The 25,366-nt window shown below is 38.3% G+C and overlaps 1 protein-coding gene across 1 annotated transcript; it reads left to right on the top strand.

The window, feature by feature from the left end:
- Nucleotides 1–5,553: 5,553 nt before the first annotated feature.
- LOC139115894 (uncharacterized) lies at nt 5,554–24,143 on the top strand. Its single transcript, XM_070678308.1, has 3 exons — nt 5,554–5,640; nt 15,197–15,663; nt 15,844–24,143. The coding sequence occupies exon 3, from the start codon at nt 15,866–15,868 to the stop codon at nt 22,190–22,192; it is 6,327 nt and encodes a 2,108-aa protein (XP_070534409.1). The 5' UTR covers nt 5,554–5,640; nt 15,197–15,663; nt 15,844–15,865; the 3' UTR covers nt 22,193–24,143.
- The last annotated feature ends 1,223 nt before the right edge of the window (nt 24,144–25,366 follow it).

A 25,366-nucleotide genomic window follows, 5' to 3' on the forward strand; every position in this document is an offset into this window, starting at 1 on the left:
GGGTCATAAAAACATGTCATAAATTTTGTCGACCGATTTCTGCTCGACAACCCCATCTAACAAGCCGACCGTTGTTCACAGTCCATAGTGGCAAGACCTACTGGTGCCTGGAAGCGCATTTTAATCGAAAGAAGTAAATTTAGCGTACATTTCATACTCATGGTAAATTCTGGCCTATTTTGGTCAAAACATTTGCAGCTTTCTCACTGTGATTAATGATTTCTCAGTATGTAAGTATTGCTTGTCAAGTGGATTTACGAGCTGTGGGTCTGTGTAATTATGAATTCTTGACACATGAAGGAAAACTTGCTTCATAAACAAGACCAAAAGCAACACAGTCATTACATTGATTACCTGCAACTTTTCGAATCCGAGGTTGATGTCAAAAGTCTATATTTATTGAAGTTATACTGTTAGATGTTGATCTCTTCTCTTGAGAGGAGATCTGGAGAAACGACAAACCGTACAGAGAACACCGAAGAACAATCAAAGATGGACACGCTGTCATCGCTACATCTTGTTTACTAAGATTGGGTTATGTCCAGCACAACAGCATATTGCACATCTAGGATTGTGATCTGACAATGCAATGTGACATATTAGAAATAGATTGCCCTCATGCACCACTGCACACTACTGACTGGCCGATATACCAGGTAGTGCGGAACCACGCAACTAACTGTGTTTCAACACTAGTGTATCAGTATATCAAAGAGAAACATTCTTTTACATAGTTATCTAGAAACTCTACGGTTAAAATTAGACCACAATGACAGAAATGTTGCCTGCGCCTGTCCTGTCAGGGAACGTGGAAGTACAACGTGATCAACGAAATTAAACATTGTTCGCCATATTTTCAAACTACTGGACGTTTCCATATGTTTCCTAAATCACTGCTGCTTGCACTACAATGAACCTGTATATATTCAGCGTCATTGTACATCTCATGACCCACAGTGTAATCAGTGTTTGGGATTTTCTTTTTATGCCTTTGTTTTTTGTTGTGCACTATTAGAGGTGTTAGACTAAGGTGCTTTTCAAGGAATTGTAATTGTTGTGCCATATGATTTGATTTGAAAAAAAAGATCGCAGACACAGATTTTAAGGGTATTGCTAATGTTTGTCAGTGCATAAATTTCAACAGGAAATGGTGCAGCGTGTTTGCTAAATGAAGGTTGACCCGATTTTTGAAGGCTCAGCAAAACGCTCATCAAGTGACTATTATGCAAATAATGACTGAGTACTGTTCAGAAATAATCATCACCAAAGTGAAATGACCGTGCATGCGTCCATTGTCAACCACTAATTTTCAGAAAACAATTAAGAACAGCTCTATTAACGACCTGGAGAGATGCGGCGAGCGCTAATCAAAAATGATAAAGAGTCTTGAACAACATTTGCCAATAATTCGGGGTGCACGTTTCTATATACCCAAATGACTCTAGTGACAGTATCTGTCTCTCCTAATAAAACCTGTCCGTTCTAACGGGTTTATTCCACCTATTAAAAGTATGAGTACTTCACACTTTCGAAGCAAAGGCAAGCCATAAGATAGCATACAGAAAGTGGGACGTAAATTAGTCGACAAGGAGAAGAAATGCTGAAAAGAGAAGTTACTTATTCATGATCGACGATACCGGCCTTACACTTCACTCTGTTTCTCAGATAGTTCTTATGACTGACCAGGAATCGTTCAGCGGATTTTTAACCTTCTTTAAATATATTAAACAAACCAATGAGTCAAGCGAATGTCTACTTTGACTCTGAGTCGTCGTTGTGTTCGTGTTAATGATGTTGTTTTTTGTTCTTGTTATTGTTGTGAATGATGATGATGATAATGATGATTATGAGGATGATGATGAAGTCGAATAAATTGACTGACGATTGTGTCATTCTATCAATTTTCACAAGACACCAATTTCTCTTATGCCTTAAACGGGAAGTTATATACAGGGCCACGGGCGCACAATAGGGAGATTACTGATGACGCAGCCATTTGCATACACTGGGCGGAAGTTCTTGCATTCTCATAGCATCGCTTTGACGGTATGAGAAATTTGAATAATCATGATGGTGGGCACTTTCGTGACATATGAAAAGAGGGGTCAAATGGTCGTACAGGGAACACATTTTAAAACAAATGCATTCTCCAACAAAAGCGAACTAGTTTTCAGTTTATTTTCGACTCACCTTCAGTCGCCATATATTCAAAGACATCATATGCAAAGTTTAATTGCAATGAAAGTCTGAAACATGGCAAAATTATATATGGAATTCTTGGACAAAACACGGTGCATTCGATCAATAGCATGGCTTGTTTTCATTTGCGTAGATTTATGATAACCCAGTTCCTGTTTCACTGCTTACACTTCGCTATACAGTACTTTGTGGCCGATTCAATATGAGAAGTTCTATTCCAGTCAATGTGAAGCTAGCTGATTAAATCAAATATCCATTTTTACTTTTTTTTATTTAGATCAAACTTAAGGTAAATTGTTACGCGAATATTTCGCTGAGGCTTATGTATTAAACATTCGATTTTACAAAATAGATTTCGTGCAATCTGCATTCGTGTGTTTCAGAACAGCAAATCACGAAAGCTAGCAAGTCGAACAACGTTTACTTATACACGAAATGGCCCAAAGGAAAGGTAAATGTGGTATGTCATTCTGTAATCGTCGTTGCCAGTCACAAACCTATCCACCTATTCCCTTCCAATGTCACAAACCGCTCCGCTTCATAACAAACAGACTACACAGATTAGACCGCTTCATGGATTATTACATGCCTCGATGTGAGTGCAAATCAGTGCATTGATTTGAACAGGAACATCTGGAGAGTTAGTTGGCCGGTGAACGATGTTCTGGCCGGTTTCCATGGTTACCCGGTCCGGTGAAGCCCTTCGACATTTTGGACGTCAAAGTAGACGCTTAACGCTAAATGTAAAATATCCATGCGCGTACTGCTATTTTGCGGCTGACTTGCAGCGTGTTTGCAAGGTTATATCTGATTGGTCGATTGTCATTATTCACAGCAACTTTGGGAGTTTATTTTCATTATTCAATTATAATGGTGAGATTCTGCCAACCAATTGGATAAAAGCTTTCAAATCGCAAGTCGCCCCCTATTTTGACTTTCGCTGAAACCTGTTTGATACTGGCATAGAGAAAGATAGATAGAGTCGCAACGGGTATTGTTTAAGGCGTGAAGCGGTTACGTAACCCATCCATGTTCGCCTCGCCTCAGGTTGCTCTCGCCTCTCTTTTCCGAAGAGTGCCGACCATGAATCCTTCGGTAATTTTCGGATTTTCGCCAATTGTTAAGCGAAAGTATGTTCGGCAAAGTTTGTGTTGTTGTTTTCGTGTGGTGCCGAGCAGAATTGACGTGCTGGCGAAAACGGGAGTGTTTTGAGCTTCAGGAAAGTGAGTTTTATCGTTTTAAAAATTCCTCTCATATTTTTATGAATATATAATGAGTGTGTTTGAACCAAATTTGAAAGTCTTTTATCGATACTCTCTGGTTTTACTCAATGGTTTACGGTCAGTCATACCGTCTTTCACACGTGCGTCAAGGAAGGACATGTTTATGAAACTGCTGGCGTGTTATGTTTTGATTGGCGTGAAGCAGTGTTTCTGGCCTGAGAGCTCACAAAGTAACTATGGTTGCTACGCGACTGGCAGTACGATGCCATCTCGTCGTAAATTTCGCATAATCTCGTGTAATTATCAACCACAAACAAAGCCTCCAAAAAGTTTAACACCTTTGAAGCTCATTTTAATATGAAAAGCCAATAGTCTACCGAGACGACCATGGAACAAAAGGCATGCAGGCGTTACCACTCTGTCTATGTTACTCTGTGATACTGGTCGATAATGGTAAAATTGTTTGAAACTACCCTGCATGTAACTAAATGTCATATAACATGAACTGTGAAAGGCATGTAATAAAAATATTATTGCCTGAATGCATAGGTTGTGTATTTTCCATTGTTTGTTTCGCTGACCTAGCTATGAAAATTGAGTGCCTGTACACCCCTTCGGCGTCCACACTCAGGTAGTCATTACTCATGCACGACGTTATGTCTACTGAGATCGCCTATATATGGACAACTTTATTATTATTATTATTAAAAACTTCTTTAAAGCGCACTACACATACGTCTCAGCGCGCTGTACATGACTGGGAAAAAAATACATGACTAAAATGAGAGCAAAGGTAGTTTTTAAATAAAAAGTCACAAATAGCGCAAAGAAATTTGGAAAGGAAGTAAAAACAGCGTAAAATGAGCAAAATGGCTAAAATCACAGTTGATAAAACTCAGTAAAAAGGTAAGTCTTCAAAGCACGTTTAAAACATTCAACATTTTTTGCAGAGCGAATCTCTGATGGCAATGAATTCCAAAGGAAAGGAGCATGAACAGAAAAGGCCCTATGGCCATAGGACTTATTATACTTCCCTTTAGGCGGGACTAAACGTATTTTTCCATGGACCGGAGATTTCTTGCCGGAACATACAACTCAATTAAGTCGCTCAAGTACATGGGTGCAATACCATTAATAATTTTATAAGTAATTAACAGAACCTTGAATCTTATTCGAGCTTCGATTGGAAGCCAATGCAGGTCGATCAACACGGGTGTAATATGGTCAAATTTGCGTGATTGAGTGACGAGACGTGCAGCAGCATTTTGAACTGACTGCAATCGTGAAAGCTGTTCTTTTGATACTCCGTACAAGAGACTATTGCAGTAGTCCAATTGGGATGTGACGAAGGCATGGATCAATGTCTCGGTGGTACTTCTATCAAGTAATTTGCGGATCTTGCTGATACGGTATAGAGAATAATATCCGTTCCTGCATATTTGGTTGATTTGGTCAGACATAAAACCGTCACTGTTCAGCCTAACACCAAGATTCCGCACAGAGGTGGAGGGTGTGATGTCAAAGTCGCCAATCCTGAGATTGGCCATCACCGACACGTCCGACTTGAGCCTTGATGAGAAATGGATAACCTCTGTCTTGTCGTCATTTATATAAGCATGTTTGATTTCATCCAGATCCGAATGTTGCCAATGCAATGTTCGAGACAAGAGCGCACATCAGCCGGCGTGTTGCAAATGACATAACTTGACTGTCATCCGCGTACAACTTGCTGAGCAAAGACCAGATAAAATACAATCGGCTGTGGCATTAATTTAAACCAAAACTAAAACGCACAAACGGCTGTCTCCCTTTTTTTCTGATAAAATGAATCTTGCAATTCTGTGGTTTCGATGGAACTGATTTTAGTTTCGATACTTTGTCTAGAACTGTATGTGTCTGTGACACAACAAACACACCCTCGAGCTTCTCCTGGAGGGTGAGTGCACAAAATTTTTGTTTCGATAATCCTTTTATGTTTAATAGGCCGAGTTTCACATCCCGCTCTCCCTTAAGTTGTAAATACCGAGTTTATTTCATCGGGTGATTTATACCACGCCCACATGTAAATACTATAGTCAAATTGGATTGTATGTTGCAGTATAAAAGTGTAGGAACCAATCTCTTGGTTTGATTGGGCTTGAGGTATTGACAAGGCTAACCACAAGCTCGTTCAGCGTCCGACGAAAATAATTTGCCTGATTTCAAAACGGAAGTGAAGGTACTAGCTTTAACTTCTTGTTATACTATTTTTTAGATATCGATCGAGTTACTTAATTGATTGATTAGTGAATTGATTAACAGAGTTTACATATTTTCATACTTTTTTGTGGATGTGTGCGGCACGTAGGTCTCCTTTTAATGCGGGGGTATTGTATGTCGTCATCCAAGTACGAGAGAGGCGAAAAGACGGCCATAGCACCGTTTTCTTGTTTCAGTCTGTATGATTGCACAAAAGAAATATCGTTTTCTCGTAAAGGGTGGAATTAGACCACCAGGAAGATGAAAGTTAATAATAGTTTTCTGACTTTAACGACAAAAGCCAAAAACTGGCCGAGCTGATAAGCGTATATCCACACCATGAGACATTGTGCGGCAATTTCTGCAAATATTGAAGAGACGCCAGAAAATGGCAAACACAGCAATGCACTAGGTTCTTTATGTTTTGTACTGTCCTTCCTGACAGACGTTCCTAAACTCGCGTGAGAATCCACATCAAACCTCTAGTCGAATCTGTAATGCGTGTGTCAACATTCTACAGTCATGTCCCCTTCTTCTTTAAAGTAGAACGCGCCTTGGGGACAGATAATCTGACTGTCACGCTTTTACAGCTATTTCCTAATATACCACTTGTTGGGGGTTAATTTTAAAGCTTCTGATATAAGAACACATTTCACCGGTTTAATTTTTCGAAATTCGAAAATTGTATTTTTCTCCACAGAGTTAACACAGGGGTGGCGGCCATTTTGAGTTTTAAAACGTGTAAACTAATATGGGATATTTGTTTCTCTAGTACCAACATTTTCACGGAGATCACCGATTTTAATTCTTGGTTTTGAAAGTGAATGGTTGAAAGATTCCTTAAGGAAATTTTGAACAAAAGTTTAAGTCCTTTCACTTTCGAGGCGCGTACCACCTTCAGAAAAAAACTGCGCTACTAAACTGCACGACAGCCTAAAAGTAGTCGTTAACACTGGCTGATAAAATAAACTGAATTGACAGAAAGGGAGATTTTCCTACAGATTGGTTCCACTGTGAATGTTCGAAAGGAGTTTGTGCTGTAAGATAATGAACATTTGAATATCAGTATATTTCTATGTAATTTGTACGGCAATTTAAAACCACATTGCTGGCAGACATTGCTATTGAACTGAATGTGTTCGCAGAAACAACAGATAATTAACAATCAGCAATTCTCTGTACCACACGCTGGTCTACAACTAGAACACAGTGACCATTCCCTTTACAGTAAATATTGATTGCGCAAGAATTGTTATAATAAAAATAAGCAAAGGAACTCTTTCTGAGGAAGAGATTGATATCAGGGATCTAAAGTAATAGCTAAGGCAGACTTCCCGTTTAGTAACTAACCCTTTGAATGCTGTAATTTTCCCCACTAAAATTTTAGTGCAACATTTTACAAATGTTTATGAATTTTCCTTGCTTTTATGATAATTTTTTACCCAATGGACATCACATTTCATTTGATACACTTTTTAATCAAAATTTCGGGGAAAATCTATAAGAAAAGACTCGGGTATATTTTATGAAGACAGCTAAAATTTACTTTGGCGCTCATAGAGTTATGCCATAAACCTCGATAATACTGTTGTTTTCGATTTTCGTTACACACATATTGCGGTCCAATGGTAACTACCATGTCATGTGAGGCTTAGACCTATACGGCCACTGTTCGCAACGAATAGTTTGAAGCAGTTACGATTTCCCAGAAGCCTGCCAAGAATAATGACAGAATCGCGACACTCCTAGTGTTTACCAAACAAAGAACTTTAACATTCTCTCTGTCAATGCTAAGGATTAATGATGCTAGTATGTTAGAAGCAGTTACTGTTTAAGAAATTCATTTTCAGGCAGTTTCGACTTTAAGTTCTCTATCTGAATTTTACTTGAAGGAGGAGAGCAAAGCCTGCACGGGATGCTATTGCTAAAGTAGATGTGCAAACTAGCTAAATGTCCATCATATGAAATCGGAGACTCTTCATGAAGTCTACCTCGGTTACAGTCATATATTACATGTTTACAAACTGAACCCTCTCTCACTACTTCGCACCCCAAGTGTGAAAAGAAAAAATATTATTAACTATCATCATAGATGTTTAGAATTCAAGAATTAAAAATAGTGGGCCTAATATCATGGCAAAAAGCACTTTACGAATAAGTGTTTTGCGAGTATTACATACCCATTCCAGTAACTGCATTGGAAGTATTTATGCTGCTACCTTATAGCCACAATCTATGGCGAAATCTGCCATTTACAGATGACACTTCAATATGACTGACGCCAGTAATTTTTCTGATGGGCCTAGCACCCAGTAAGACACAGTGCTAGCGGATGGCTGGGGACTGCACAACGAACGTAGTAGACCGTTATTCATATCATATGAATTTGTATAGATATTGGATAATTTAAAAGTACAAGAGGCTCCCAGTTATTTCACTCATGTGTTCACCGAGATTTTGTAATAATGGATATACCAGACGAAAGAAACTCTTGGATTCATGAAGTTAGACTAGACTAGATGATATTTCGTCGAATCAGAATTCATGCCCAATCGTATGTGTTTCACATGAGACCTCGGTATTTTTAGTTTCCATAGTGGTACAAGTATGTTACATTCAAAAGCTTACATATGAGGTCGTAAAAACATGCCGTAAATTTCGGCAGCCGATTTCTAAAAGGCAACCCCATCTAACAAGCCGAACATTGTTCACAATCCATAGTGGCCTACTGCTGCCTGGAAGCAAGTTTTAAATTGAAACTTTAAACTTGTAAATATAGAATACAATTGATACTGTAGGTAAATGCGAGCCTATTATGGTCAAAACATTTGCAGCTTTCCCGCTTTAATCAATAAGTCATAATTTGTTGGCAGGTAGAGTGAACATTGCTTGTTAATTGCGTAACGGACCTATGTAACTACGAGTTCCTTACACGTTGAGGAAAAGTTGCTTCATAAACGAGATCCGAAAGCAACAGAATGATTGTATTGATTACCTGCAATCATTTGAATCCGAAGATGATGTCAAAAGTTAATAATCATTGAAGTTATACAAATAGTTGGTAGTCTCCTCTCTCGGGGAGGAGATATGGCGAAACGACAAACCGTACAGAGAACACAGAAAAACAATCAAAGATGTACCAGGAGCAATCGCTACATCTGGTTTACTAAGATTGGGTAATGTCCATTACAGCTGCTTATTACATATCTCGTATATCGAATGTCACGCGCTCCATAGGATTCAATGGTAACTCGTCGATGACGTCGAGGACCGCATAGTTATCACTGGACTGAAAGTGAACCGGAACTATTTTAAACTTGACAATTCACGATTAAAAAATGATCAAATTACATCTTTTTGTTAGAAAATACTGTTTTTACAAAATTATGCGAAAAAAATCGATAAACTGAATAAAAGTGATGTAAATATATCGATGCACCTTTCGATGATGGAAGTCGTTCTAATTTTCAACAGATTGTCGTCTAAAACGGATATAACGCATATAATTGTCATTTGCACGTAAACAAACAAAGATTAGATAGAAAATTATGTCAGAGGGGCATATAATAAAAATATTATTGCCCAACAAAGGCCTATGTACCCTGGGGGCAGGAGAATATTTAATCTCCTCACGTCGGGCGGATGGTCACCTACCCTCGACCACATAGTCCCATGTTTGGGCTATAATATATAATATTACACATCTAGGATTGTGATCTGACAATGCAGTGTGGCACTCCTGCACCACTGCACACTATTGACTCTGGCCGATATCCAAGGCAGTATAGAACAATGCAACTAACTGTTTTTATACACTAGCGAATCAGTATATCAGAGTGAAACTTTCTTTTAGAAAGTTATTCTACGGTAGATATCCATGCCAGAAATGCTACTTGCGCCTGTCATGTCATGAGACTAACGGCATGTACAACATGAACCGACTAGTGAACATTCAATAAAAAAAACTCTAGTGTTTCACACCCATATTTGATACTCGATTTAATCTCTGTTTCATACATACTTCCCCCTCTAGAATTTGAAGTGTTCCTCGCTTTACCGTGTCATAGTTTGCCTCGCTCAGCAATCATAAAGATACGACATAGATATCGTACAGCAGACTTAGGTAGCGTTCAGTAATTACGACCAGGGGTTGGCGGAAAAAATCCAGAGGGTCATTTTTAATTTGAAAATTGCAAAGGGGGGTCCCCGTATTTTTCAAACAGCACAGAGGGGGTTACCTGATTTTAATAAGTATCTATTCCGTCAAAAAGCATTTTCAGTGTTCAAAATATTCTGAGAAATAAAAATAATGCATGGTTTCATTCTCTGAAGTCATTTGACCTTACATCTGAATAAAAGTATAATTATCTAACACATCTTACCTAGGCATCTCTGTATAGGATTGTCGTCTGGTTAATCGAGCTCGCTGAGGGCAATGGACAGTTGCTATTACATTACTTACGTATTAGCAGGGTTCGCGCTAACGTTCGCCACAGTCGCAAATTGCGAATAAATGTCCGATGTGGCGAAAAAAAATTGGTACGCCTTCGCCACGCGTGGCGAAGGCTCGTGACCGGGTGCCGTGTCGGGATCATTGACCCTGGACGGCTTCGAAAGTCACGACAGTCCTGCAATCCCTGACCGATTGTTTTCAACCGAAGGACCAAGAATTTCGACATGAGGGTGTTCATTGCGATCGATCCAAAATATGTATTGGATTATTTATGTAGCCTACTATTCTAACAACTAGTCGTTTTTACAAATAAGTCTAAGTTATTTTCCGCAATCCAAATTTTCCAGCATAAACGCTGCAAGCATCGTACGAAACATTTGACCACGTACGTCGCGTCAGGATGTAATTTGAGTTCACGCCGGCCAGCATAGCAGCACAACGTATTCCATACAGCGTGCACCATCGTTAATCACGCCGGTTCTGTCACTTTTAACGTATTAAAATAACCCTTAGATCGGTCAGATTATCGAAATATTCAGTCATTTAAATATCTAGCCTTTGAAGAAAATAATTCGTTGCTCTGTCGTATGTCGACCGATGATAGACTGCAGAGTTCCTGAGCATGCAACTGACAGACTGAAGTGATGGCGTTGGACTTTGCCCAGAGCTAAAATGAGCATGTGCAAAAAAGTTTCAAGATCCCCAGTTTGTATACTCCGGTCGTGTACATACAGTTTGGGTAGTTTCGAGACACCCAAACAATGCAAATGTACGATGCATGCGATGCGGCTGGGGGCAGCTACGATTGCCAACTACAAATAGTTCATTGATTGTTCTCAGCTGGGAAAGAAACTAGGTTTAAAATAGCTTCTAATTTATAAAAAAAAAGGAAATAAGAAAACCATCGAGAAGGGAACAAAGACAGACGAACCACGGTCTAGATCATGGTCGAACAAATTACAGCAAGGTTTTAGTCTGTGCATGGAAGTATAAAATGTACGACTACAGATGAGTCGGTTGAGCATAGATTTGTCGTATCGACGAACTGCTCTTTTGATTTTTCACTGAGTTTGCGAATTTAATTAATTTTAAAAACCTAAGCAATTTTTTTATACCAATAGCTTTCTTTGATACTTTATGGACCATGCTTTGCATAGTCAGGCAATCACTGTAATTTTATCCAGATCACCAAATGGTCATGTACAGCAGTTTTTAAATCATGTAAAATATTAAAAAGAGGAACAATTAAATATGGCCATTGATAAGACTTTGATGATTTTTTCATGACATGTTGTGCAACTTTTGTTCCAAGAACTCTTTTTGTTGTTTGTGTCATAAAAAAATTTACAAATAAACAGAAATTTATTTGTCCCTGTCTATAAAGAGAGGGATCAATTTATTTACCAGCATTCATGAAACGTTAAGACCAATTTTTGTTTAATACATATTTTTTTAATTGAAGGACATACAACTTTCACAAAGGACCTGGAGTTTTACTCTGCTCCTGGTCATTATTATCTGCAGCTATAAAATTGGCAGAAAATGTGCTCAGCGGTTTATCTGTCGAGGAATTAAAGTGTATGTACAACAGCCCTGGCCAAACATGTGGATAATAAAGTACAAACGTTATTGAAAATAGGGTTTGTGCAATTTGTATGTGAAATTGATTTGTTGGGTGTGGCTAAAAAAAATTTGATCATTTTAGCCACACTAAAAGACTGGCTACAATGAAAAATTTCCTAGCGCCAACACTGATTAGAGATATAGAAAGTTTTGTCGGAGAAAATGTTTAACAGTTTATCTGTAGACTACTATGAGAAGTGAAATAATGCTTTTAGGTGAAATTCCAATATCATAATTGTTGTCCACATCTGAACTTTAAAACACCCTATTTGAATCAATACATTTGTATCATTGTCAAACATTGACTATACCATGCATAGTGGATCCACGTTTTCATCGAAATTTCAAAATCAAATTTGTTGAACACATATCCACTTGTAACCTTCACTTATTCTGACTGATGCACAGGAAGAATTTGCAGGTCAGACCCTAGCCATAATAATTGAATGCTCCCTAAAGTACACCAACCCTATAATATTTACGGCCGCCGAAAGTCGAGTTAGTTTCGGATATCATGCAGACGTGGGTGGTGAGGCTGCTAAGGTCAGTTGCTTAGAGTAAAACGACGATCTTTCGTTGCCACAATGGTTAAGCCCTACTTCTTCATTTGACATTTCCTTTAAAATGATCACCACCTATCCTTTATGGTTTTGGGCACTTCTAATTTAGCCATGTCGTTTGGGCTGCTTTTGACCCCTGAAAGCATAGCCAAAGCTGAAGACTGTAATTTCCGCAAATAGGAGGCTACAGGACTCCTTTTTGGACAACAGCAGAGCATCCGACGTCTTGCTTTAGGGAAACTAGCATCATGAAGTTCTGCTGAATATTAGCCTACGATATGAACTATAAAGAAGACGTAGCTCATAGTCACTGTAAGCGGATATTTAAACTATATGAAATACTGTATCTTTGTATACATACCTACAGACATTGGTAGACTAGGCAAGGTGGGGGACATTTTCATGATTGCCACAGTTCTTTGCGTTCTCGTACTTGTAACCACTTACACTAACGTCAATTGATTAGTTAGGTTAGTGAATGCTTAGCAACAATTTGAGCTAATATTTGGTGTGTGTATGTGTGTATGTATGTATGTATGTATGTATGTATGTATGTATGTATGTATGTATGTATGTATGTATGTATGTATGTATGTACGTATGTATGTATGTATGTATGTATGTATGTATGTATGTATGTATGTATGTATGTATGTATGTATGTATGTATGTATGTATGTACGTATGTATGTACGTATGTATGTATGTATGTACGTATGTATGTATGTATGTATGTATGTATGTATGTATGTATGTATGTATGTATGTATGTATGTATGTATGTATGTATGAAAAACTCAATAACAGCAATACCTACCATCTTAGTATTTGGTGTAAAGGTGAACCCAATGGTGGAGATGTGAATTTGTTCAAATGAACATGTTAGTGTCAAAAATATGCACATGAGTTTGAAAGGACAAATTCAACTAATTGCTAAAATTATGTTACCACACGCCAGACTTGGTCGAAACTTGGTATGCAGGTTCTTTTACCTGACTTTAGTTAGATTTGTTCAAATTGTGGCGTAATTTTCAAAGTGTAATTTTCTGGTCAATTTTTCCCATTTTTGCTCAAAAATCTGTTAGAAATGATCAAGTTGTGGTGACATTTTCAATTTTTTTCGGGGGCCAATTTATCCCAGTATTTGCTAAAATATCATCACCGAAACCACAAGTTTGATGTTTTGAAAAAAGATCTTATCTAAACCTGCTCGCCGGACTGCTTCGAAACTTGATATGCATGATCGTACGGGTGACACCTGTCAGATGTGTCCAAATTGTGGTGAAATTTTTACATTTGTATTTTTAATATATTTTTGGGGGTCTTTTTTTCAGTTTTGTCCGATTGCTTTGAAACTTGGTGGGTCTTTTTTGTCCTTTTTATGATAAAAAAATTCTACGAAAATTGTCGGTCCGATTGCTTTGAATTTGATATGAAGTTTCTTTGGGATCATCTATATCAGTTTCATCCAAATTGTGACAAAACCTGCAATATTGTATTTTGGGGACATTTTTAGGTGTTTTTTTTGTCAAAAAATGCCAAATATCTCATTCTTAATCCCCCCTGTCCAATTACAAAAACTTGAAAACCACTATACATTTCACTTTGTATATGGCGTGTTGATACATGTTCAACTGCTCAACGAAAATCTGTCCAAATGAATTTACTATTTACCAAAAGAATATGAGTAGCAAAAGTGTAAACTTGGTGAAAATCTCAATAATTGTGAGTCAGAATTTTACATGTTTGTAACAATTTGTACAGGATCACAAACAAAGATCTCCGGGCCAATAACAAGTAGTCTACTTGATGTATAACCAAATTTGCCATACAATACAATATTACAAGAGGACATCTGAATCTGATTAGGTAGATTGTATTACTTATTTTGGATTGGGGATTTGGCCGAGCGGTTTTGTCTTTGGCTTCTCTGCTGGGTGACTGAGTGCCGCGCGTTGTGACTACGAACCCGATTGAAAACACCATATTTGATGTACTAGGCTGCGTGGTGTTGTACACTTGTGTGTCTATTGCAACAGTTGCCAAACATTACGGTACTTTGCCTTGGTATTTGTATCAAAATGTGTTCAAATGCACCTGACATTATGATTATTACAAGCAAAGGCAAATTGAACCTATCAAACATCGTACGTGAACTAACTTTAACCTGACAAATCTTGAAATCTACCCAATTGTGAGCAAAGTGTCGTTGACGGTTTTTCCCTTTTGCGGTCTAAAATTTGTTAATCGTATTTATCTATGACAGTGACTTTTCCCTTTAAAGCAACTCTTGGAATTTATTTAAAATTTGACTCACAGGCACTTAGGGATGACTTCTGTCTAATTTCATGTGGCGTTGAATTGTGTAGCTATTTTTGTCTCGAGAATCGTTGTGATGTCCATCACACAAATGTTTTCGGCTTTTGCCATTCACATTCGGCAAACATATTCTTATTCTTAATGGCATTTCGTACAGAAATCGATACACCATGTGTAGCATTTGTCCCCATATTTGATATCCAGGAGCTTGTGGAAATTCCATTTCTTATAATTTCAGCGAAGAACTGATGCAAGGTAACCTGTCATAAGTTTATTCAGATTTTCACATGTTTGACTGCACATTAATGTATATTTCCAAAGGTAACATAATTACTATGGCAATATCCAAAATCAAAAGTACCACAAGTAATCTACTAACTTTACAAGGACACGTACTAGCAAGTGAAGAACAGTCCCAAAGAGATGAGACCGATGACAGAGAGCAAACATGAACATTTCACTGGTTAGAGCAGGAGACATTTTAAATATATTTTCTTGATGTCAAAATGGCCTAAAATAATCGCTTGCTTTGTCCTTCAGAATAAACCGTGACTGATCCGTTATTCGCTATATTTTTACAGCGTATGAAACAGAATGGGTAATGCACCTTCAGAATCTCATGGAGCATCATGTTATAAATGTGGCGCATACCTAAGAGCCCTGCATAATTGGAGTGACCTTCGACAGGAATACATAGATGGTTATAAAACCCACGTCTTTCACAATGGAGAGTACTATCGAAGAGACGGACACCACGGTGGACATCAATGTAGGGAGTGCTTTTGGAAGCCAATTCGAGAAAGAGAAGAGGCGGAGAGGAGAAGAGAACAAGAGAGGCGACAAAGAGAGAGGCTTGCAGCTGAAAGACGGCGACAGGAAGAAGAAAGGAGAAAAGGGAAGAAACTGAAAAAAAGAGACAGGAAGAAGAGAGACGACGGCAAGAAGAAACAAGAAAACAGAGAGAGTTGCATGAAAATCAAATCAGAGATGCTACCCACAGTTTGGCGAAATCTATGAATGGATTCTTAGATGTACAAGCAGAGGAAAGGTATGGGAATGATTGACAGACAGACTTACGGATGCCCATTCAAAGAGCATAATCAACAACTATAATTTTACTGAATTGGCCATCATCAAAGTTTCTTAGTTCTATTTAATCTGTCGTTAAAACATTCAATCTATTTATGCGTCACTGGTACTACATACTGTAATTTCATTCCTCCCATAGAAATCGACAGTGAACAGAGGGCATGGATAAGGCCTTGCGGACTGTGTACGTTCGTGAACACACTATAACAAATCCCTTGGAGGATGAGTCAAAGCCAGAGTATGACAGCAGCCAGATTGACCTATCAGAGTACCATCCACTCACAAGAGATGATGTCCTTAAACTTTTGAATCAGGTAGCATTTGCAGTTGACGCTGAAGGTTGTCAGATCTATGACCTGTCAAAAACTCAGGTTAGTGAATTTCTGCAGACCATAGAGGAGATAATATTAGAGGACTGGGACGAGGATAACGACCTTCTTCCATTGCACATTTTACAATGGTTGCAAATTTATTTCGCAGAAATGTATAACGATAGAAATGATCATAATGAGCTTATCAGAGAAGATTTAATGAAAGTAGTGAACAGTATTTCATGTAGTGCCATCAATGTAAGAGAAACTTTAGATTTAACAAAAGTCATGTATCTTATGTTAGTTAAATATGGCTTTTCTGAAAAACCTTCGTCATTGGTAAACGTCAAAAGAAGGTTGTGTAAAGTTGATGATCTATATTCAAATGTTGTAGTACACTTTATTGAAAGTCTTATCGACGGAGAGCAAGAATTGGATAGGGAGTCTTTGCGAGTTTGTAGCTGGGCGAAGGCTGCTTGTCACATGCTGATTGAACTTTGCATCCCTTCCAGTAATGACACATATGCCTTTGACTATCAAACTGCATTTTCTAAACTGATACAAAATGAAATTTGGCGACCGACTCAATGCATTAAGATGATAACATGTCTCAGTGAAAAATTTTCCTTAGATGACCACAATCTAGCCACTTCAGTCGAACAAATTGTCATGAATAAAATAACATGCACGCGGGTGGTGAGTGGAAATCTGACACTTGCCCAACTTTTTCAAACAAGGTCAACGGAGGAAATAATATCAAATATCAATACAGCAATTGAGACAGAAAGCGAGAAAAGCTTGGAAGAGGTAATATCAGAAATAGAAAGAAGTGGATGGGCGACAGAGTCCATCGTTGATCGAGTTAAATCTACTGTTAACCTAGCGATGAAAAGTCTTTCAGAATATGGACATCCTGGAGAGCCTGTGGATGATAAGCCACCTGTATTCTTTTCAGATTGGATTAAATCAATTAAGTCAATCAGTTCGGTTTTCTGCATGAGTAATGAACAACTTTCTCAATCTCTGTCTGTGCTGTGCTATGCAGTAAAAACCTTTACTAAATACTGGCCAAGGGTAACACAGATGGTGAGCTGGACTTTGTTGCTTCTGGCTGAAGAAACAAAGGGCCGCCTAATTGAGATATCAACTGGAGAAGGGAAGTCATGCATAATAGCAATGGCGGCAGCCATGCTCGCAACCTTCGGCAAATCTGTAGACATTGTAACCAGTTCCCCACTACTTGCAAAGAGAGACTCAGAAGAATGGAAAGGCTTCTATTCATTACTTAAGCTGTCTGTTAACCACAACATTGACAAAACAGATGATGATGAACGATTAGCCTGTTATAGTGCTGACATAGTGTATGGCACAGTTGGAGCATTTGCAGCAGATATTCTAAGACATGAGTTTCAACAGAAATATGTAAGGGGTAGTAGAAACTTTGATGCAGTTCTCGTCGATGAGGTAGATTTCATGCTTCTTGATCGTGGTGTCCAATTCACGTACCTTAGCCACAAAACTGCAGGTCTCCGACATTTGGAGCCTGTTCTAGCTATGGTATGGAGCCATGTCAGCCGGCATAAACCAGTTGTGAGTAACATAGGCGAAGTGTTTTTCACAGGACAACAAAGGTCGTTTTACTTAGCACTTTATGATATACTGGATCCACATGAGTGTGGTCTGGATGGCCCCCTGCAGCTGGTATCCTTGGCTGAACAGGAAGGGTTGCTAAGAGATGGGTTCTATGATGACCTGGATGGAGCATCAACAGAGAAAATATGTACGCTCTTGAAAGATGTTGATGCCAATACGATGAAAAAGTTCTTTCAGTTGGCTAGTGAATACATTCCATATTATACACGAGTATATGAGCTTCAAGATGATGGTAGAATTGCACCTTCAACTCAGTCAGAATCAGATTCCACAGACGAAGACGGAGAAGTACCTTTCCTTGTGACCACACACGGAATGAGTTCCCTGCTTCACAGGGATGAATCGCTCCTAAAAGAATTAATAGCCGATAGTGTAAAGAACCATCTACAACTAGGAAACGACAAAGATGATAAGAAGATACCAATTCCAGATAACCTAAAACGGTTTGTAGAAAACAGATTGCCAGTGTGGGTTGAAAATGCGTTTGTTGCGATGAAAATGACGCAGGGAAGACATTACCTCATTAAGGATGGTGAAGCGCTTCCTATAGACTATACTTCTACAGGAATGGTAGAGTTAAACAAGCGATGGGGTGACGGACTTCAACAGTTTGTTGAAATGAAACATCGCCTACCTCAGAGCCAAATGTCTTTGGTTACAAATTTTATGTCCAACATAGCATTTTTCCAAAGATATGCTGGTAACCTTTATGGTGTATCTGGCACGCTTGGCTCAGAAAATGATAAAAGTTTCCTTCAAAGGCAATTCAATGTCGATTTCTCTTATGTGCCAACTCACAGGCATAAGAAGCTATATGAAGAAGAGGGTGTACTTTGCAAAAATGAAGAGACATGGAAGAAGGAAATATGTGAAAAGGTTAAATTTGAAATAGAGCCAAAACAATGGGGTGGTAAAGGTCGGGCAGCACTGATCATTTGTGAAGATATTAACACGGCCAATAAAGTAAGTGATATGATCAAAAGAGATGTTACCAGCAATGTCATTCTATATACACGCAGTGACAATAATGAAATCCAAACAATAAACACAAAACTAGAATCAGGTTGTGTTATTGTTGCAACAAACTTAGCTGGAAGAGGAACTGACATCAAAACAACTGAGGAAGTAAATAAAAGTGGCGGATTGTATGTCCTTGTTACTTTTATGCCAATGAACACAAGAATAGAAAGACAGGCATTCGGTAGGACAGGTAGAAAGGGTAAACCAGGGTCAGCACAACTTATTCTTCATCCTGGGAGCCTGCCAGAAGATGCAAAACAGATACGCAACATTTTGCAGCTTAAGGTCTGGCGTAACATGTATGAAAATATTCGAATGGATATTACAGAGAAAACTGAAGTTGCTGAGTGCCTTCTGAAAGAACGTCTCTTTTCTCTGTATTGCCAATATCTTCGCGACACTCATTGCAAGGCAAAGAACATGCTTGAGGATGAAGATGACAGGAAGATTGTGATTGATTCCTTAAATGAACACTGGGGTATGTGGCTTCAGATGCAGTCAGAAAAGATTGCAAATGTGGCTCATGATGAGTCCTCTCTGCTCATCCAGGAGCTCAAGGATTCAGTTACTTCAGCTGCAACCCTTGCACTAGGTTTGAAATCACCATCTTCAAACATCTACCATATAATCAAGTATGGTAATGAGTGTATGTTTAGAGGCGATGACGATCATGCATGCATATTTTATGACAAGGCAATCACATTAAATGAACGCTTGGCAACAATTGCATATTATAATCGAGCATATTGTGTCATTAGAAGAGCAGGTAATGAATACATTGAAAAAGCAATGGCGGATTTAAAGAAAACTCAAGAAACTCTTGCAAACCATAAGGATGAACTGGTTCTTACAAAAAGTCTTGTGGACCACTCGTGGTCAATAATTGGCCAAGGTAATGATGGTGGTTTCCAAAATAGTATCCAAACAAGAGCACAGATTCTAGGTTTCTATGAAAAGAAGATTCAAGAGACGATCAATAAGCTGCAAGAGATCAGAAGTAAAAATGGAGATGCAGAAGTTGAAATTACAGGAATATTTTCGCTTGTCCCAGGTGCTGATAAGTCTACAGAACAGGAATTGTACGAGTTATGGCAAATTGGGCTGTTGAATATATTTTCAGTCAAGGAAAAGCCAAGGTTTTGCTGGGAAGGGTTAGTTGTCTTCTTTCTCGGAGTGGCACAAGCAGCAGCTGGCATATTGATAACTGCTTTTTCTGCAGGTGCCTTGACAAACTTCGGCCTTGGGCTGATAGCAGAAGGTGTTTCAGATATGATCGATGGTATTGAAGGCATGGTGACAGGGGAGTTTTCTTGGGAATCATGGGCGATTTCAAAAGGTGTGGGAATAGCAATCTCGATTGTTGGAGGTGGTATTGCAAAAGCTGTGAGCAAAGGATATAAGGCAAGTAAAATGGGATTTCGCGCAGCACTGAAAGAAGTGAAGCAATTCCCAAAAGCACTGTCAAAGAATATAACCAAAAGGGGTTTGAGTCAAAGTTTGAAACAAAACTTGAAAAATGCTATGAAAAAGTTTGCTAAGGACTTAGCCGAAGATTCCATCATGAGGTTTGTGACACAAGGAGAGGACAAGGTCATAGATGACTACATGAAATATATCGAAACTCATATAAAATCTTCAATTCAGGAAAAAATGACTAGCGCAGTCATGTCAGGAAGGCTCAGTGACAGGATCGATAGGGTTATGGCACACTACTTTAAAGGTAATAATCTTGGATCTGGCGATGATGCTGCTATCGAAAGATGCAGTGAAATATTCAAAACTATTGGAAATAGTGTCGTTGATGATTTTACAAACGATCCTGCTTGGACGGCGCACGTATCAAAGTTTCTTCAAGGTGTGGTAGATAGAGTCAAAGGTGAAATCAAGGGCAAAAAAGGGTTTGCTGCTGTACTTGGTATAGTTGAAGGTATAATGGTTGCATCATCTGTCGCAGATGGTCTAGGCAAAATTGGCCAGCTTGTTGCCGAATTTGAACACAGATTTTGCAGTGAGCTCGATAAGTTCTGCAAAGCAAATGAAATTCCTGAAAAGTTAGATAACGACTTGAAAGGCATAGATCTCAAAACGCTAAAGACAAAGATTGCCGTTTCGCAAAGCGAAATTTTATCTGAGGCAATCACATATATTTTACGTCAAAAAGTAACAGGACAAGTAACAAATAGGATACAGAAGCATATAAATAAGTCTATGAGAAAATATATTCAAGAGGATGTCTTGAACACATCCAGAACAGAAGAAAAGTTACGAGCAGGTGCAGCGGCTCACTATATAGCCCAAATGTCGACCGGTGATGACAGAAAGGGTAGTCACAGGGACCTATATGCAGAGAATGTTGATGCATACATTAACAAACACCTGGCAGTGGACAATCCTGGATCTATCCAGGATGTCCGAATTTTGGCAGATGTACTAGGTATAGAGGTGAAGATACTTGAGCGTGGGAAAGGTGGGAAAATGAAACACACAACTACTGTAGGATCGTCTAAGAAAGGCAATGATGTTAAACTGGTATACACCAGGAAGAATGAAGATACTCCAGAGGGTCATTATGAAGTAATGGTAAATGAAAAAATAATACCAGTGCACAATCAGGGGAAAAGCTGTTTGTATCATGCACTGGCAAGGGCTCGTGATCCAGGACTTCCTGATGAAGACATAGCAAAAAATGCAGTGAAACTGAGGAATTTAGAAAAGGCAGAGCTCAGTAGAAATCCTCACAAATGGAATGAATCAATTAAGCGAACAAGGTGGGTCTCAGGCATTAGGAAAGGTCATGGCTTTATCTTGGTTGGGGGCCAACCAAGTGAAAGGTGGAAGCTACCCTTACGAGCAGGTAAGAATGATCATGATGTAATAAGGGAGGCTTCCATTGGTTCTGTTGGTACTTATAAGGACATGAAATATCAACAGTCATCCTCTGAATACCCAACAAATCTGGACCATCAACCTCCACTGAGCTGCATATGCAAGGCAAAGCCCACTCCATTAAGAAATGCATTGGCTGGTAAAAATAATGTTAATCTAGAAAATGGCGGACAAGGTTTACTTGTAAATAAAGTGTTGGAGTGCCATCACTTTGCTTACCTTACTAGTAGGAATAGCTTTGAGGTCAATAATATTCGGAGTCACATAACAACAGCCATTAACAATAATGATGCAGATGCAATGTTAAGACGTACCTTCATTGCATCTTCCCCAACGTTTTGCAACATGGTTCACGGGAAAAATACACACAGGGGCATAGCAGCAAATCTTGATGATTCTATCAGAGATTCTAGACGCCGTGAAGCATATGAAGGTCTTGGGTATGAAAAAGTGGTAGATACACTTAATTCGAATTACTTCGGTGGTACTAATAATGCGTTCTTGAATACAAGCAAGACCTTAGCCTTGCATGATTGGATCCAATCAGGAGAATACAAAAATCCAAACGATCCAGATTTTAAAGAGATGCTGGAAATTGCAACCAAACCAAAACCTTGATGCTCTAATCTCTACGACTTTTGACAATAATTCCTTTATTTTACTTCCAAGCTACCGTTGCTTCCTGTTGTTGAACTTATTAGGATATCTGCTTTTGTTTTGTATTACACAATTCATGTCAAAGTAATGCTTGATGTGAGATCTTGACATTATATGCCTATCCAGTGAAACAACCGAAAGCTACATCATAAACTTACCCTTATGTACTCGCTGAAAAATAATGCAAAAGGTATGTTATTGTTCTAAGTAGCCATTATGTAATCAAAGACCAGTAGTTATGACGGTACACTTCGACAGTTTACAGGTAGAATTGGAACTTGAATTGCTGAATAAATTTAATCATAAACTACTGGGAATAGAATTGGATAACAAAGAAGTGTCTTTCCTACCCTTTTGTTGGTATCAGATACAGAGCGATAGAATGAGAAAACGTAGACTCATTTTTTGCGGCATTGCAGTATTCAGAATACTTCCATTGACAGTGTCATATGTTGTCAGAATCACTTTGATAGAAAAAAACAACAGTATTTTGCTCTTCCACGTTAAGACTTTCAAATATGCACTCAGTTCATCTACGTATTTCTGTTAATAACACGATTGGAACCAATTTGGGATAATTGGATTTTCATATTTTTCAAATTTCTCAAAAATGTTAGGTGCCCTATAGTTGAATGTTGCAATTTTTCAAATTACTCATAAAAACTAGTGTGTAACGTAAAAAGAAAAGTAGACCAGATTACATTTGTAGATGAAATCGACTTTACTTCACCATCCAATTATCCAAAATTAGTTCCAATCGTGTTTAATATTGTTTATGTTGCAACTTATCATATGCCGGTCCTAGTGCTAACAATGGTAAGACAAAATTTCACTCGGTGATAATTACTATACTCAACATATAATTTCATTTCGTAAAACTTATCTATATAGTATACTGATTTTTCATCGCCAAAGGTGACCATTTATCAGTACTCTCGATGATATACATTTGACGACGCTACAACCTCATTTGAGTGAGAATAAATAATGTTGATTTTTTAAAGCGATGAAATTCGTTTCTTCGCCTCGATATAGTTTGTATGTGCGATGTGTGATAGTGAGCATGCGTCAGTGAGTGCTTCACGAACTCTACAACGTGTGGAGTGGTCTCAGTCAGAAAATGTAACAACTTAGCCGGCTATTGAACCACTCTTTTTTGAGAGTGGGGATTTAGCCGAGCGGTTCTCTCTTGGCCTCTCCGCTAGGCGACTGATGCCCTATGTTGTGGGTTCAAACCCGATTGAAAACTAGCCGTATTTTCTTCTGTGTGGCTGTATTTTACATTTAAGACATATATGCTATAGAGGTTTCACAAATTCATGTACAATATTTTAATCGTTTTCATGACACACTTAATTTTCTGCAGACAGAAAAGCCTTGTTTATCAAATTTTGGCACACATTGCACTTGTAATTGCAGTGGTAACAGCATTTTCAGTAGTCGCAGCTGAGTAAAAGTTCCGTAGAACTAAATCATCGATATCATTATAGTTTTGCGTACAACACTTTAACCCCTTGAATGCGCATGGGCAATGCAAGTGTACAAATAATAGAACAGATCTGTGAGGTTTTACCTTTGATTTACTTCTTATAAGCATCTCTTCCTCTGCTTTCACCATAACCATAGTACATAGAAATATTAGATGCACGGATAAGGAAAGTGACGAATAAACATCAGACAGTGTTGACATGATCAGAAGCTGTATTACATAAGCTACACCTTGTATATAGGGGTTAACAGTAAAGAGAGACAGAACATGGTTCATTCGAAGGAAAAATTACTCAATATATAACTCTCATGTACAAAGATTATCTTTAGAATGCGATATTGTAAGGATACCACTTGTAGCGTATACTTTATCATTAAATTCTCTACGTAGATAAGATTTATCACCAATAAAAATCACCTCTTAGCATTTTTTGTCTGTATTGTGCAATATTAATTTACATAACGTTTTGGTGGAAATGTACGGGTAAAATATTTCAAGATAATTGCATGTATGGTTTTGAATCGGAAGTGATTGCATATATCAGTACCAAGACGGCATAAAGGTTACGAAGGTATGTCTTTCTTAAAACTTTAGAATGGTATGGTAAGTTGAAATGTGTAGAATAAGCTTTCTTCAGACGCTTTCTCGCATTCTAATAGAGTTACGCCGCCATAAGAACACTTGGCGTTTTAGTGTCATAAAGTTTATCTCTATATGAATTGCAAACTGGGAGACATTGCTGTTTGTGAATGTACAATCGTGAGAAAACGAGTCCTTAAAGTATTCTTTAAAGTATTTACCCTTTCTTCAGAATAATGTGATTCAATGTATCAAAGGAGCGTTCGATCTGTGAGAGGATCATTTAGGCCTATGAATGAAACCGTATGTATAACAAACACACCAGGCAAGGAAAATTAAAAACATTTTCCTTGGTATCATTTAAATTTCTTTTAATGCCTATGGACGTAGTCTGAAGCAGGACCTACAGATTGGGCTTCATCCATTTGTCAGTTTGTCCTTCCGTCCCTCCGTGTGACCATCCGCATTTGTGGATTTGGAGCCATTTCTCTGACGTGCATCAAATTCTTTCTAACCTGACAAAAGGATGATAAATTATGACTTACGTATGCACGTCAATTTGTTTCGAGATACGATCCAATATGACCACCGGGCAGCATTGTATGATAAAAGATTTGCACGTTGGCAGCTATTACGAAAATAGGCCTCAACAAATTTTACTCGAAATCCGTATAAGTACAGTTTCATAATAGCATGCGCACATGGATTTTTTCCCTAAATACCCTGCAATATGACCGGCAAGCGGCAATTGCCATCGATATCATGCAAATTACAACCAAGTCATCAGCATTTGAACATTGTACGTGTGATTTTTTCACAGTTTCAAACAATGTGTAATATGAGCTTTTAAAGTAATGGGCAATTTAAATAATTCTAGGATCCGGATAATCAATCGCACATGGCATTTCAGCAATCATAGACAAGGACTATTACACAATCGGAACAGGGATCATCTGTTCCCACAAAACAGTTGATTCAGCGGGGATTGTGTCATTGAGGATGACTTGTTTAACCGTAATGTTGCAGCGAATACTTTTACATTGGAATGTACCTCAGCAATAGAGGTG

The sequence above is a fragment of the Ptychodera flava genome, chromosome 17, assembly GCF_041260155.1.
Source record: "Ptychodera flava strain L36383 chromosome 17, AS_Pfla_20210202, whole genome shotgun sequence".
NCBI classification, from domain to species: Eukaryota; Metazoa; Hemichordata; class Enteropneusta; family Ptychoderidae; genus Ptychodera; species Ptychodera flava.